This window comes from Bombyx mori, chromosome 8, assembly GCF_030269925.1.
Source record: "Bombyx mori chromosome 8, ASM3026992v2".
In the NCBI taxonomy this organism is placed as follows: domain Eukaryota; kingdom Metazoa; phylum Arthropoda; class Insecta; order Lepidoptera; family Bombycidae; genus Bombyx; species Bombyx mori.
The window spans coordinates 924,365-941,456 of record NC_085114.1 but is presented as its reverse complement, the minus strand read 5'-3'; the positions used below and the strand labels follow the sequence as shown (position 1 = coordinate 941,456).

Below are 17,092 nucleotides of genomic sequence, written 5' to 3'. Positions count from 1 at the left end.
TGTTGCAAAAAAAATGGTGGCCACGTTTGTCGCGTTTTTTCAGCGTTTGTTCGGCACAGGTCGTTTCTGAACTCCGTAAAGAGAACTGCAACCGCCGCATCATCCTCCATCACGACAATGCGAGTTCTCAAACCGCGCACAGAACAAAAGAGTTTTTAGAGCAAGAAAACATAGAATTATTAGACCATCCGTCGTACAGCCCCGACCTAAGCCCTAATGATTTCTATACTTTCCCTAAAATAAAGAATAAATTGCGTGGACAGAGATTTTCATCACCTGAAGACGCTGTGGACGCCTACAAAACGGCCATTTTGGAGACCCCAACTTCCGAATGGAATGGTTGCTTCAATGATTGGTTCCATCGTATGGAAAAACGTGTCAAATTTCGCGGAGAATACTTCGAAAAGCAATAAATACATTTTTAAATTCGTTAATTCCCGAAATTTTCAGTGCCGCCCTCGTATCGAAGGGCTAGGTGGTGCCGTGCACCGGGGCCCTCAAGCTCAAGGGGTCCTTGGACCCTCACCAGCAAAATTTCAAACATTCTATTTTTTCCACCCTAAGGATATAAATATAACAGAGAGCAACACGAGTTTAACTGTGGCAACTCAATTGAAAGAAATTCATAACTTGCAGGAAATTCCCCTGAATTCTTTCCGTTGTTTGTACAGTTTTGCCAACTTGAAAAATTCGCCGTCAGATTTTTAATTATTATAAATTAGATTTATATTTATTTCTTTATAAGCTGTTATAATGGCTAACAGAATTCAGAATAATGAGATATTTACCCAATCTAGACTTTGCCGATTTAATAAAAAGGAGTTAGGTAAATCCAAAAAACGGTCAAGTGCGAATCAGACTTGCACACATAGGGTTCTGTAAAAAACAGTGAAAAAAAAAGTGTTTGCTTATTTTGTTCACAACTTACAAACTACATGACTTAATAGGCGTTTTCATTAATTATTGTTAAGGTGGAAGTTCTCGCTTGTGGCGGGAAAATTAAATATAGAACAGAACTAGAACAGTTTTAAACTACCATTATTACACTTTTAAACTTAAAGAAACAAAACAATTCATTCGTCCATCAATCTAAGCAATAAAAAAAAAAAAATACAACTCGACAACCGACATTCCCGCCAAAAAGTCTCCGCTAAAGGATATTTAGCATTTTTATTTATTGCTAAGATAGTTGGTTGTGCTCACGGTCCGCCTAATGTTAAGTGGTCACCTGAGCCCATAGACATCAACCACGTTAATGCCGCTGCCCATCATGAGACAAGATTTTCTAAATCTTAGTTTTTACAGTGCAACGGCTGCCACACTCTTCAAGCCGAAGTTAAACGCATTACTGCTTCACGGAAGAGATGGCAGGTTTGTGGTATCTCTCTGTGTGAGCTCAAAAGACTCCCTACGACCAATAATTACAGAAATTATAATCTTGCGAGTTTGATTTTAATTACCTACACGATGTTATTCGTTCACCGTGCAAGTCATTCCTGAACATTTGTTAGGTACCTATTTCATTAGAAAAATTGGTACCTATCTGCGGGATAGGAACACCGGTAGGGTCGTATCGCTCGCTCGATATGAATGTACCGGACGTCTTAACCTATATGTATGTGACGGATACGATACGTTAACTTCATTGTCGTTTGTTTTGTCTACTGCAACAGTCAAAAGGAATTGGATCTATACGTGCAGATATTTTGTAGTAAAGATTAGGTAAAAAAAAATACATTCCAAATTAAAAGTCAATTTGGGCATAAACAATAAAACTGTAGATAACATCAAAACCGTTTATTCCATGATTCTCTTACATTGTTACAATTAAGTAGCCGATTATAATATGTACAGGAAGAGCAGGATAGTAGAGACACAAATATAACTATTTAGCATAAAGAAGAACACTACAATAATAATGTACTCATAACATTATACAACCGCTACAAATATTTATTTTATATTATTTATAGAAGAACATTATTTGATATGGATACGATGAAGCAATTGAGCAATTTCATGATTACATAATGACGGAGCACATTAATTATTTACTATTTAAATCTTACCTTTTGAATATGTAACATCCTTAAACTTATTATTATTTTCTTAGAGAACGTTTTGTTTCTACCATCCTGGCTCACAGCTCTGCCTGTACATACCATGTTCTGAGACTTACCAATGTTAAACTAGATCAACTTATTCACAATTATATGTTGTGATATATGTTTCGTTACATAGATATAATTCCGATGTGAAAATTAACCAACATTCATAGCGCTACATTAAATTATTTGTTTTTTATATGTACATTAACATCACTATTTTTGTCTTCACTTTTTTGACAGTTTATTTACATATTTTCCCGCGTCATAACCTAAAATAACTGATTTACTTGTTTATTTACAAAATCATTTTTATAAACTTTATTGATATATTTAATCGATATGTCAGTATGTACATCAAATGCGTATATTGATATTCTACAAGCACAATTTTGGTTTCCTTTAAATTATTTGATATAACATATTTTTTTACACAATAACAGGCTTACGTTCTTTTATTTTGCACGAACAACTTTTTTTCTTAATAATCGAATTGTTGTTTTTGCTAAAAGACACCTCATTGAGTGACTTTGAGGAATGTCTGTGCTATAAGGAGGCGGTCTTTTCAGTCTGCGTGTTCTTCGAATCGCTAACATTATTTACGTTGTTACATTGTTTTGTTTCTTTTGCTTTTTCATCTTTGTTTATCTTCTCTTCTTTCCGTGTCGTGTCGTTGACGACTTGTCCGTTGGACAACTTGAACACGGCCGGATCCGTTTGCGTCTCTTTGTCGGCGCACGGTGGTTCTGTGAATAGACAAATCGTCAATAACAAATTGACTTTTTGGCGGGAACGCAAGGAGTGAAGTTGTGTGATATGTTTTATTTTGTCTATTTAGTGTTTAGGTTTAAATGTATACCTAATAGCGGTGGTTTATTAACTGTTTAATATCTGTGAAAGTGTACAAATGTGGGAAACTGAAACAAAGCCGCTAGATGTAACTTCTCGGGATCCTCCAAAAAGTCCACTGAAAAAATTTCAGTAAATGACCACCATTTTACTGAGATTATAATTATGTTATCCCATATCATCTCATCTCATTTCATTTAATTTCATCCCAGTTGATAAGAAGAAGAAGATTGATTTGAAGCATTACTTAACTTCAAATCAATCATCTTCATTTCATTTCATTTCACTCCATATCATTATTTTTCATGAAAATAAGAATTAAAATTAAAATAAGACATGACTTAAGGGTCTTAGTTACCAGGTCATAAAATCACTTAAAAGAATCAATAACAAATTAGGTTATACTTTTTGCGTCAATCAGTACTCATTACTGTTGTTTGTGTCTACGTACCATTTATTTTATAAAATAGTTGCTTTCCATTAAAAAAATCTGCATTACTTTATCGATATTGCTTAATATGGCGTAGAATGATACAGAATAAAGTCTTTTTGCGGGGAGGTGGTCAAGAACCTCACTATTGGGGAAACCGAAGCGAGAAAAAAAATGCATTTATAGTAATTTAATATAAACAATTCTTACAGCCATCAAAGGCAAACGAGCTTCCGATACCTATCTTCGTTTAAATAATAAATACGAGGGATCGTTAAAACGACCAAAAACAAAAAAAAATGCTAAGCTTCGTAAACTCTCGCTATACTCGTATTTAGTTCATCGTATTAAATTTAGGAACTTGCTTTCGTGTTACTCTCTAGTGACCTCAAAAACCATGAGTAAAGAGTGGAGTTAAATGGTTAAAGTACTCACTTTTGACTTGGATGTTTAGCGGATGCGGCGGAGGCGGCTTCCGGCTATACCTCACCGGCATGATGCTTTGACGCACGTTCCTCTCCGGACGGATGAGTATTATATACAGCTGAAAACGAGACATTTAAATTTATAATATAATCTGTCTTCGTACATAGCTTGTGAATACTGTGTCTGTTAAGCCATTGCGTACGGCTATTACTCGTGATGAGGTATAGGAATAGGGACTGAGTGTATACTAGTATTACTAGCTAGGTATGTACCACCTGCTCGCTTTGCTTGCCTATGTTTAATTTGACCTTAATGAAACCGCTATCAAACCTATCAGAATTGGCCGCTGGGCATATCTGAAGATACCTTTTTTTTTTTTTTTTTTTTTTTTATTGCTTGTATGTGTGGACGAGCTCACAGCCCACCTGGTGTTAAGTGGTTACTGGAGCCCATAGACATCTACAACGTAAATGCGCCACACACCTTGAGATATAGTTCTAAGGTCTCAGTATAGTCACAACGGCTGCCCCACCCTTCAAACCGAAACGCATTACTGCTTCACGGCAGAAATAGGCGGGGCGGTGGTACCCACCCGTGCGGACTCACAAGAGGTCCTACCACCAGTAAAAAACCTATCTGAAGTTTCATCAAAAATGGTCAAGCCGTTTCGGAGTTTATAGGTAGCATACGTAATCTACTTTTAAATATACTTTTGGATAGATTACCTTTGGCGAGAACAAGCAGATGAGCGTGACGCTGGCGCTCAGGGAGATGGTGACCGCCATGCTGGTGACCCTCAAAGGCACGTGGCTCGCGGTACCGAAGTACAACGGCACAAATGCCAACCAGATGACGCAGGTGGTGTACATTGTAAAACCTTTAAGAGTAAGGACAAAGAACTGGTGGAACTGGATTTTTTTCTGGCGGTAGGACCTCTTGTGAGTCCGCGCGGGTAGGTATCACCACCCCACCTATTTGGGCCGTGAAGCAGCAATGCGTTTCGGTTTGAAGGGTGGGGCAGCCGCTGTAACTATACTTGAGACCTTAGAGCTTATATCTCTAGGTGGGTGGCACATTTACGTCGTAGATGTCTATGGGCTCCAGTATTCAATTAACATCAGGTGGGCTGTGAGCTCGTCCACCCATCTAAGCAATAAAAAAAAATACATGTGTGCAATTCACACGCGGTAGAAGTGGAACCTTCCAAAATTAAAATACAATTATCCTAAACGTCTTAAGTATATGTAAAATTTTGTCATTAGTAAATAATTGTAAGGCGCCCTCTGTGAATTGATATTTTAATTTCACGTATTATCCTAAATTAAAATTCACTACAAGAGCTTTCATACACACGTTAGTATTAAAACATCTCACAGATGGCGCTGTATTAAATAGTATGTATATTTCTGTCTCATTCTTTGCTGGCTTCATCCTACACATTTTTGTATTTGTGTCTCTTACCTGTCGTTTTTTCCGTTGCATCCGGTTTGAAATCACAACGATTCTAAAGAAGTTTTCACTTCAAAAAACTACAAGGAGTTTCCATTTGTGAAGGTCCAATATTATTCTCAGTCGTTGCACTCTAGATAGAGTGGTCGTGGTCATTAGTTCCAGTGGTAGTGCACTTTATAAGACATCGCCTTTCCTCGGGTACTGTTTATACCGAAGTTCCCTAATCTATTAAAATAATCTGAACGGCATATTATGTTGGTAAATTGGCAGTTGAGTTCGTGGTCCATCTGGTAAAGTTATCGGAGCTTGTACAATCACAACGTCTGGCCAACTTAAGATGGAAACTAAAAATCACAACGGATCCGTGGTAGAAACTGGCATAGTTATCTATCAACCTATCCGTGCGACTCAAAAACACCCTATCACACTCACAAATGTCTTCGGAAAGTTTTGGAGTTTCATATTACTTACACGATCTTGTTTTCTTACAAGTAGCTCGTAAATACGTGTTATGTACTACATGTTTCCTTTAAAATAATGTTTTTTGCTGCGTTTGATCTTTGTCACAATGGTATCAGTTGCTACGTGTAGACTGAGCGATTTAACCTTTCACTAACGCACTTTTCGTAAATCTGTTTATCCAAAAACACCTACTTTTCAAATAAATTGGCAGAGGACTATTCTAAGATATGAATTTTAGATGATAATAAGATTTCCTACCTATGCTGGTAGCTTTTAGGGGCTATGCTAGCGTAACGGAACGAGTACGTGAGCTCACGGGGCTCTGACCTCAGTACGTTGCTAACACTAGCCCTATCAAGAGCAGTGCTTCGCAGAATCTACCACCAGATTAGAAACGCGACCCACTGAGAAGATCCAGCGAGAAACTCAGTGGGTATATACTCAGATATAACAAGACTATAAGTTGCCTATAAATATACTTACAGCACGCAAATACCCATTTACATGCAGAAATGTGCAGTTACCAAAATGCTATTAAAATGAGTGGCAAGTAGCGCAGCCGACATGTCAAAATCGAGAGTAATTGGAACCAAACCGCTTGTAATTGGTTTATCGTCATTGAAATTGTAGCGTAGTGACATTTTTGAAACCCACGGGAATGTGTTTGTCGTAAATGTGGTAAAATGTGAGGTGACTAGTGTAAAACCGCCCAATGGATTATAAATTTTCGAATAAATTTGAACAGAAATTCGAATAAATCTTTACTCACATTCTTAATCTGCTCAACCATTACACGTACGTTACAGGGAAAGAATAACATTGGGTGATAATAATAAAAACCACAGAATTGATTAAATTTCGTTATTTATTTTAGAATAATATTGTAAACCAATATGGTTATTCTAATTCCGTTTATTTTTGCCGCGAATGCTACTTTGCAGTTCGGTAATTATTTATTTAGATACACCAACAGCAATACACACAAAACATTCAAGTTTAAAATTGAAAAGTATAATATTAAGTCCTGGTATGTAAGCCAGTTACAGACATGAACAGCAGTCTCTTATGACACACTATGACATGTTACAGCTATTTTACAAACAGCGGAAAAATAAGTTAAATTGAAAAGTTAACAGTACGACATAAAAATAATAATTGAAAAGAACATAAAAAAAAGTTTTTTTTTATTGCTTATATGGGTGGACGAGTTCACAGCCCACCTGGTGTTAAGTGGTTACTGGAGCCCGTAGACATCTACAACGTAGACGCCCCACTCACCTTGAGATACAAGTTCTAGTCTCAGTATAGTTACAGCGGCTGCCCCACCCTTCCAACCGAAACGCATTACTGCTTCACGGCAGAAATAGGCAGGGCGGTGGTACCTACCCGCGCGGACTCACAAGTGGTCCTACCGCCAGTAATTACGCAAATTATAATTTTGCGGGTTTGATAATCGTGACATCGTGTAATAAATTACACGATGTTATTCCTTCACCGTGGAAGTCAATCGTGAACATTTGTTAAGTACGTATTTCATTAGAAAAATTAGTACCCGCCTACGGGATTCGAACACAGGTGCATCGATTCAACACGAATGCACCGGACGTCTTATCCTTTAGGCCAGGATGACTACACAGAATTAACTTCTTAACATTCGTAGCGAATGAATTTCCCTACCTATTGGCTGGTAGCCTAACAGCCTGGCCACGGGACATTCGCCGATACGAATATTCGCGCGGTGCGAACGGCGAAGCGTCTAGCGACTAAAACAAGCGCATAGAAATGTACCTAACAAGCCACGCGCACCGGCGACCGGCGAAGCGACCGGCGAAATGTACCGAGCGAATCGCGCGATGCGGCGGGCGAGCAAAACAAATGCATGAATACGGACGGCGCGAGCCACGGAGTCGAGCGGTAGTCGCGGCGAATAGTACAGTGATTAAATGAGTTTAGTTGTTTTCGCCGCGAAAAATTAACGCCGAAATTTTTTTATTTTTTTATTTATTTTTTATTTTTTATTTTTAAAGTCGTCGTGGCCTAACGGACGTCCAGTGCAATCGTGTTGAGCGATGCACCGGTGTTCGAATATCAGGCGGGTACCAATTTTTGTAATGAAATACGTATTCAACAAATGTTCACGATTGATTTCCACGGTGAAGGAATAACATCGTGTAATAAAAATGAAATCCTCAAAATTATAATTTGCGTAATTACTGGTGGTAGGACCTCTTGTGAGTCCACACGGGTGGGTACTACCACCCTGCCTATTTCTGCCGTGAAGTAGTAATGCGTTTCGGTTTGAAGGGTGAGGCAGCCATTATAACTATACTTGAGACCTTAGAACTTATATCTCAAGGTGGGTGGCGCATTTACGTTGTGGATGTCTATGGGCTCCAGTAACCACTTAACACAAGGTGGGCTGTGAGCTCGTCCACCCATCTAAGCAATAAAAAAAAAATAGCTGAAATACTAGCTAGACCAGCTATTTGGAAGTCTAGCCACCCAAAGTATTTCTCGTACTTCTTGTGGAATTCTCCATCTTTAGGTATACTCCGATTCTTATTCAAATCATGTACTTCACAATATTTTCCAAATAATAGGTCCTGAACCAAAAAGCTATTAATTTGTAAGCAATATCGAGATAATTTCGATATAGACATTTCGCTGTCGGACATCCTTACTAGTCGCGGCGGCGAACGTGAGTACCCGTGGCCTGCAAACGGTGCTGCGCGAATGGTCGCCTCGTCCACCGCTTCGCTGTTCGCACCGCCGATCCCCGTGGCCAGGCCGTAAGAGGTTATTCCAGCTTCGGGCGGACGGTGTCGGTGTTAGGGGTTGGCCGTTGGCTAGCAAAACAAAACCGAGACTCAGGTCTCACGTCTTAAAGTGGATGCCATCTCTCTTAATCTGGTTTGCCACGAACTTGCCCAATCCAAAAAAAAAAAAGACAAAAATATGTGTGCAATTCACACGTGGTACACGTGAAACCTTCAAACATTTTGGCTTCAAGATGAGACGAATGTAAAATTTTCGGGAGAGGAAAATTGTAGGTTATACTAATGATCATAGTGATACAAAATTTGGTAATTATTTTATTCCTTTAAATTAAATAGGCCTTGCCAAGCACCTTCAGAATGTATTAATTAACGAATATTAGGTACGAAGCAGATTACAAAGAGAGCCACGAATATAAGAAACACTGTCTAATGCTTCCTATCTCATTTTCTCCCACGTTAAATCTTATGAATTTATGTGTTTGTCTGTCTCTTTTTACTGTCGCTTTTTCGTTTCATCGACTTTCAAATCACAACGGTGCTAAAAAAGTTTTTAATTCAAAAAACATAAGACATCAAATTATCTGTTTCCCCAAACAGAGTAGACAATAACAGATAACAGAGCGTGCTTATTCACGCTCAAAGCTAAAATCGAGTGTCTTATCCGGGCGAGACACGGGAAAACGATATTAAATGTAAACATTTGTTAGTTGGGCTACATTTATCAACGCGCTCGTACGAAAACAACCGTGAAATCGCAGGATTCGAGCCTAAAGGCTGCGTCTCATGACATGACACATTTCCATAAACTTTTTTTTAAATTTTATGACATGACATATTTTATGACATTTATATTAGGCGGCAAATTTTCTGTGGACTAGCGATAATGTGTTCTGGTTCTGAACACCTGGCTTTTGAAACTCAGTGAAACGTCTCAAACTTTTTCGTCTGTGTGTTGCATGTCGCGTGACGGTCGGCCACGGAGTAAGGATAAAGTGAAAGGCGCTCGTCAGAGAAGCCAAGGCCAATATGGCAGCGCCTATAGTTCGCAGCAGTTGACCGTGTAGTGTATAGACTATTACTCATTTGTGCCAGTGCTCCACGCTATTTTGTTTGTTTTTGTCAGTGCTTAAAGTAAATGTTATTTGTCAGAGTTAAATGTCTATAATGTGAAAAAAAGTTTCACTTTTACCGTGGTTTCATAAAACCACACAATCCTTTTTCTATAAATAGTTACTCACGAATGTATTATATGTTAGCGCAGCAATGGCACTTCATATAAGGAAGGATAATAATATGTCGTAGCAATAAAGTTAAACAGCGGGTGGAAATTTGTAGTGAATTCTCACGGATCATTTTGTGACCTCTGGATCTGCGGAGGGAAATCGGTTCACTCTGTATTTTATACCGTTTTTTTTTTTATGATTGAAAGTTTACTGGTGGCCCGAAGGCCTTTCCAGTTTCACCAGGACAGGTGGGCGAGCAAAGGCTCAGCCAAGAGGGGTGGGATTTGCTAACAACTGCCCGAGCGCCTCCGAAGGAGACCTATCAACTCAAGAGCAATTGTTTCGCGAATGAATCTACTACCGGATCGGAATCGCGACCCGCTGAGAAGATCCGGCGAGAAACTCAGCGGGCTGATGCATGGGTTAGGTTGCACGTCGACCTCTTTGTCGAGTTCGACGAGTACGGTTACCGGGGTCCCTAAGCCTGCCCCTAGTATTAGAGCTGAAGGCATCTAATGCAAAGGTTATTGGATCTGATGGATCCGTAAGGACGTGTCTAGGGCGTCGACGGTGACTGGCTCCTGCATGATCAGGATTCGGGGAGTAGTCAGCGGCGGCAACGATAAGGCGATTATCATGACGCATAGCCTTATCGAAGTATCGTTCCGACGCTGACTTCATGTATTTCCGAATTGATTCGAGGCCCAGGTCGTCGTGTAGGTCAACGTTCCTCACGAACCACGGAGCCCCGACAGCTAACCTGCAAAAGCGGGATTGTAGGGATTGGAGGGTGTCTATGTGTGTGCGGGCCGCGTGAGCGAACACCACACTCGCGTAAGTCATGACGGGCCTTATGCAAGTTTTGTAAAGTGTCACCTTGTTCCGAAGGGACATTTTACTCCGCTTACAGATCATGGGGTAGAGTCTACCGAGAATAAACGCGGCACGGTCACGGACTGATTTTATATGCGGGCGGAATGTCATCGATGCATCCAGGGTAACGCCCAGGTACTTGACCTTCCTGGCCCAGGGTATGGGTTGTCTAAAGAGAGTAATCGGGGGTGTGAGATTCCTCCTCCTAATCCGGGAGGAAATCCGTGTGGAGCTTCCCCTCTGAAATAGCACCGCAGTACTTTTCGATGGGTTGATGTCTATGCGCCATTTTCGGAACCACTGTCCTAGGGCTAGGGCTGCGCTCTGAAGCTTCTTCGCGATTAGGGACTTATTTCTACTAGAATAGTAAACAGTCGTGTCGTCGGCGAATAAAGCTAAATGGGTCGGCGGCGACCGGGGAATATCGTTGACGAATAAGCTAAATAGGAGGGGTGAGAGGACAGAGCCTTGCGGGACTCCAGCTATGAGAGGTCGTGGGGAGGAGCGGGTTCCCTCGACTCGATATCGAAAAGAGCGGTTCGACAAGAAGTCCCGTATGATGAGCACGAGACTATCCGGCACGCCCATGTTGAATAGTTTGAAAATCAAACCATTGTGCCAGACTTTGTCGAACGCTTTTGCGACGTCGAAGAAGAGAGCTCCTGTGTATAACGGTTTTGGTCGATTAAGCCCCACAAGAATGTGCTCCGTGAGGCGGTGCACCTGTTGAACGCATGAGTGATTTGTACGGAATCCGAATTGTTCATCGATGAGAATGCCCTTAGATGAGACGAAGTCTCTGAGGCGTTTGTAGAGCAGACGCTCATACAGTTTACCTAGAGACATGAGGAGGCTAATCGGGCGGTAGCTCGTCGGATGATTTTTTGGTTTACCGGGTTTATGTATGCCGATAACGTCCGCTTCTTTCCACACCGCGGGAAAGATACAGTTCGCCATAGCGGCATTGAAAATAGATGCCAACATCACGATGAGTTGGACGGGTAGAAGTTTAATAACGCGGTTAGATATACCGTCGGAACCGGGAGCCTTGCGAGGACGTAGGTCTTTGATCAAGTCTTTAACTTCCATCGGGGTGACGGGTGGTAACGCATCCGAGGGTGGCAAGGAGGCTCTGCGTTCTACCTCACTGTCTACTAATTCTACATGAACAGGGTCCACGGATTGAGTGCTGGGCGTGCACTGGGTTTGCAATGTATCGGCCAGCAGCTCTGCTTTTTCGTCATCATCGAACGCGGCGAGTCGGCCTGAGGGGCCTACGAGGGGGGGCATAGTTACTACCGTATCCGATTTGAGAGTACGAGCTAAGCGGTAGTAAGACCTTTGGGAGGGCGCGAGTCCTTCTAAGAAATCAGACCATCTGGCATCTCGGACTTCGGCGATGCGAGACTTTACGTCGCGTTGTAGGGCACGCATTCGAATACGATTTTCCGCGGTAGGATACCTGTCGTAGGCGCGTATTGAGGCGTTCTTAGCTCTAAGGAGTTCCCTAATATCATCGGACAATTTGAAGCGGTGAAGGAAGTCCTCCGCTACAACTTGTTTCGATGATCTATCTAATGTTGAGGTGATGTGTGACGTTAAGATGTCTATGGCTTCAGCGGTATCCTGAGGAGACGGGGTAGAGTCCGGGTTAAACGGGAGCGATGGTGGATCAGATTCAGCCAGGCTGATGCCCAGCGTGTGCCAATCCACCACAGTCCTCGTGACGGGAACGGAGTCGGGAGCGCGACCGAGCTTCATAACGACGGGACGGTGGTCTGAATCTAACTCTGAAACTACTTCGATCGAGTGTAAGCTCAGAGTTACGTTTTTTAATAACGCTATGTCGAGTATATCCGGGCGATGCGCGATATTTAGCGGGTAGTGAGTCGGTGTTAGCGGAGCGACGATATCGAAGGCGAGATCATCGACTAACGCGTCAAGCCGCCTGCCATTCGGGGTTGTGGTGTGTGAGTTCCACCTGATGTGTTTACAATTTAGGTCGCCCGCCAGAATGACAGAGCTCCCCATGCCGAGCAGCGCCTCGATATCACTGCTTAGAACGATCTTATCCGGTGGAAGATAAACGGACGCGATAACGATCGGCGCGTGTCCCGTCAGTGAGATTCGGCACACTGATGCTTCGATATTAGCGAGCGCGGGAGGATCGAGCGGGACGCAATGCAGGGCTCTTCTATAGTAAATGACGGTACCACCACCACGAGCAGAGAGCCTGTCGTTCCTGACCATGTTATAGTTCGCGATTTTAGGGTCACGGCGCGCGGGCTTAAGTAGGGTCTCCTGCACTAAAAAGATATCAATTTGATGGTCACGCAAAAAGTCAGAAACTTGATCACGTTGATTTGCGAGACCGTAAGCGTTAAAAAATCCTATCGTTACGGATAGGGGCTTTATTCTACTTATATACGCCATTGATTACCGGCGGAGTGAGGGGAGGACGTACGTATTTAATGACGCGTATACGTCGGCGTATTCTTGCACAACGGCGATAAAGTGTTGTGCAGTGGAGGCAGCGCGAATGGCGTCGCCCAAAGCGTTAACGCGCTCAAAGTTGATCGACTGAAAGAAGTCGATCGCTAAAGCGAGATTGTCGGACGCGGTCGGAGGGCAAGTCGCGGGAGAGGGACGAGTTGCGGGGGCGGGACGAATCGCGGAGGAGGGAGTTGTAACCGTGTTCGTGTACGGCAGCGGTTTCGCCCAAGCCGAGACACTGGGCACCAGCGCCGGATCGAACGCTGGCTTAGCCTGCGACACAGAGGGTGCCGAGGCTTTGATGTCGGGGCCGGAAGCTCGGAGGCGGTTTTGGCGGGCGACGCGGCGATTTATTTTCGGGGCTCGGGGGCATCCGCGGTAATTTGCGGGGTGACCCTGTGTACGACACAGGACGCAGCTAGGCGGTTCCGTCGCGGTTTTTTGATCGCGAGTGCAGAGGGCCGTGGCTTGATCTCCTAAACACTTGACGCATCGGGGGCGCGCGTGACAGTTACGGGAAGAATGCCCGTATAATTGGCAGTTATGGCACTGGCTAGGTGTGCCTTTCTTGTGTGGGGTTTCGACGGCGATTCCGGAAAGGCTACAGACCGTTCGGATGTTGAATATTTGCTTACCCTCGGGGGTAGGCTGGAGGGCGACGAGAACCATGTTATATGGCTCCCTTCCGCGACCTGTGTGCATGCGGTGTACGGAGTTAACCGGTAGGCCTTGTTCGAGAAGGTCGGCCTTGACTAGCTCGGCATCCAACTCTTTAGGGATGCCACGTATGACGGCACGGAGTTCGCGCTCCTCCTGGAGCGTATACGTGTGGAAACTTATACGTTCCTTACGGAGGTAAGAAGAGAGGGCCCTATGGTCGTCGGGTGTTCGAACCTTAATTTGAATGCCGTTCGCAAGGTTACGGGCATTCGTGAAGTTGATATTTTTGGCCTTAAGGGCCAGAGAAACTCGATCCCAAGCTGCCTTCTCTTGAAGGATAACCGGGGGAGGGGTCTGGGTTTTATTTTGTGCCACCGGACGCGGCGACGGAGTGGCACGGGCTGGAGGCGCAACGGGAGTCTGAGGGCGGGGGCGCGACGCGTTCGCGGCTTTACTAACTTTAGCGGCCGCGGGAGCTCGAGACTCCGCGGCACGCTTCTTACCCTTTTGTACCAGGGTGAATCCATCCGTCGATGAGGCGGGAGCGAGGTCGACCTCCATCTCCGAGTCAGAGTCGGAGGACGAGGAGGCGGGCGCAGGTGACCTACGAGCAGGTGTTTTGGAGGGCACGACGGAGGCTGCGGATGATCGCGCTGCTGGAACGGTGGCCACGGCGGACGACGCAGCAGTTTTACTCGCCAGTATAGGCGACGCGGGAACGGCAGGCACGACGGAGGCTGCGGTGCTCGATGCAGAAGCTTTGCACGCAGGTACAGGCGACGCAGGAGCAGCGAGCTCGGCGGAGTCCACGAGAGGGCTCGCGGTGTGATCGGCCTTGAAGGCCAGAAACTCTGAGGCGAGCTGTGGGTGGCGAAGTCGGAGGAATTCCGCGAATACAGCGTCCATGATCGCTGAGTGCCCAGGTGGGGCGGCCCCGGGTCTTGAAAAACACTCGCCTTGCGGCGAGGCCCCAACTTCTCGGACCTGAGCGGTTCTATTGAACACAGGTGGCGATGCGGCACGATTACTACAGGACAAAGAAAAAACACAACAAAACGGAAATAACAAAAAGAAACAGAACAATTAAACACTTCCAGGAAAACAGTTTGTCGGCAGATGTACCACGAACACAGAAACAACAAAAGGAAACGAAACAAATAAAAACTTCCAGGAAGAGCACTTAGTCGGCAGATGTACCACGAACACAGGCCGCGCGAACAATGGCCGGGCTAACAAAAGCCGGGCGAACAAAGACCGGGCGATCGAGTGGTCGATGAGCACGTCCGCACGTGACGGGTGCCTCTATCGGAATGATTTTATACCGTATGTTCCATGGGGAGTGCTCCGAGGAATTATTTGAGGTTCATCTCGTTTTTACTATCGTACCGCCCGTCACCGGAGTAGAGTTCATCCATACTATGTCCATACTACCTAGAGCCACTGCGTTCATCCACAGTGCATTTCTAGAGACCTTTTTGCCACGTGCCATGCGGCTTTGGATTGAGCTCCCCTCCACTATGTTTCCTGAGCGCATAAGATGTCCTTCTTCAAACGAGGCTTGTGGAGAGTACTTAACGGTAGGCGGCGGCTTGGCTCTGCCTCTGGCATTGCTGACGTCCATAGGCGACGGTAACCACTCACCACCAGTTGGGTCGTATGCTCGTCTTCCTACAAAGGCAATGAAAAAAAAGTATAATGACGCAGACACGATCACTTCACTGTGGATTAATGAAGCCTATCCATAATGGCGAGGTTAGTTCAAACAGTGCCTTAAATCTTTTACAGAGCAAGCAAACTCCCTTTGTAAAAGCTTTAGAAAATAGACTTTACAATTTTAGAGTTCATTTGTATAATGTACAAATCACGGTCGGCACAATTTCTTTAACATTCTGAAGTTCATGGAGAGATGAGCTGGAACTATACTAGAACATATCATTATAACGGCCGCCAAAAAGAAAATAAGGTAAGATTCACGGCATAGTTCACTAGAGTTTCAAACGAGGCTTGTGGAGAGTATTAAGCGGTAGGCAGCGGCTTGCCTGTGCTCCTGGTATTGCTGAAGTCCATGGGAGACGGTAACCTCAGGTTGGCTGTATCCTCGTCTGCCTACAAGGGCAATAAAAAAAAACTACATAGACTTTAAAATGCTTTTGTCAAGTGTGCTACAACCCTAACAAACTAATGTCGCGCGATAAATCAAACTGTCATTGAATCCCGCGGTCCCAGGCTCTGGCCTGGAATGACACTAATTTCGCCTAATGATTTAAACGTTCAACGCGATGATTCATCATTCCGATGTCGCTTTGATATTTTTTACGAATTCGTAATCATAAAATTAGAGCACATTTTTCAGCATTAATACCCTAAGTACCCTAACGGTTGAATTACGACGGTAATTTAATGTAAATTTTTTACAGCTTTGAATGTATTTTTTTTTAAATTTGAAATAAGTGTTTAACACATTTGACAGGACCTTTTATTTTTATGCACTGCTTCTCTGAATGAAGGTATCTCTACTAAGTCTCACGCTCTTCATGCATAGAAAATGTTTTAAAATCATTTTTTTTACTTCAAAATTTCTAATACTCATAGGACTTTTTCGTTAATATTTTGAGAGATATGAATAATACCGTAATGTGCTAATTAATGTTCGAATTACTCAAGGCAATTTTGCGTTCAATCGTCCTATCTACGAGTACCTATATCTGGTGTGAAGAATTCCGTATTCCTGTTCGAAGGGCCGGCAATAACCCAAATGCGATCATGATGTAGGCCTCGTGATTTAGCAACTTTATTGTTGTAAACCTTATTTTAGGATAGCTGTTTGTTGCCCTTTCAGATTCCGAAACCCCTGCCATTTTATATTTGAGTAAATGAACCAACGGTCTCACAACACATCTGACGCCCAGTTGCTACTACCTAGGCGGCACTGAAAATTTCGGGAATTAACGAAGTGACACAACATTACTATTTAAAAATGTATTTATTGCTTTTCGAAGTATTCTCCGCGAAATTTGACACATTTTTCCATACGATGGAACCAATCATTGAAGCAACCATTCCATTCGGAAGTTGGGGTCTCCAAAATGGCCGTTTTGTAGGCGTCCACAGCTTCTTTAGGTGATGAAAATCTCTGTCCACGCAATTTATTCTTTATTTTAGGGAAAGTATAGAAATCATTAGGGCTTAGGTCAAGGCTGTACGGCGGATGGTCTAATAATTCTATGTTTTCTTGCTCTAAAAACTCTTTTGTTCTGTGCGCGGTGTGAGAACTCGCATTGTCGTGATGGAGGATGATGCGGCGGTTGCAGTTCTCTTTACGGAGTTCAGAAACGACCTGTG

At 43.5% G+C, this 17,092-nt stretch overlaps 1 protein-coding gene across 2 annotated transcripts in view; it reads right to left on the bottom strand.

Annotated features, from left to right (window-relative positions):
• Positions 1 to 1,782: 1,782 nt before the first annotated feature.
• LOC101737989 (metabotropic glutamate receptor 2) overlaps positions 1,783 to 17,092 on the bottom strand; it is a 243,919-nt gene continuing 228,609 nt past the window's right edge. The window contains exons 15-17 of one of the 2 annotated variants that reach the window (XM_004925338.5): positions 4,536 to 4,687; positions 3,820 to 3,928; positions 1,783 to 2,851 (exon numbers count right to left, since the gene is read on the bottom strand). In XM_004925338.5, the coding sequence (XP_004925395.2) occupies positions 2,652 to 2,851; positions 3,820 to 3,928; positions 4,536 to 4,687 (461 nt within the window). In that variant the 3' untranslated portion in view covers positions 1,783 to 2,651. Of the gene's footprint in view, positions 2,852 to 3,819; positions 3,929 to 4,535; positions 4,688 to 6,571; positions 8,571 to 17,092 lie in introns of those variants that run through there. The other variant, XM_062669596.1, reaches the window with a different exon arrangement.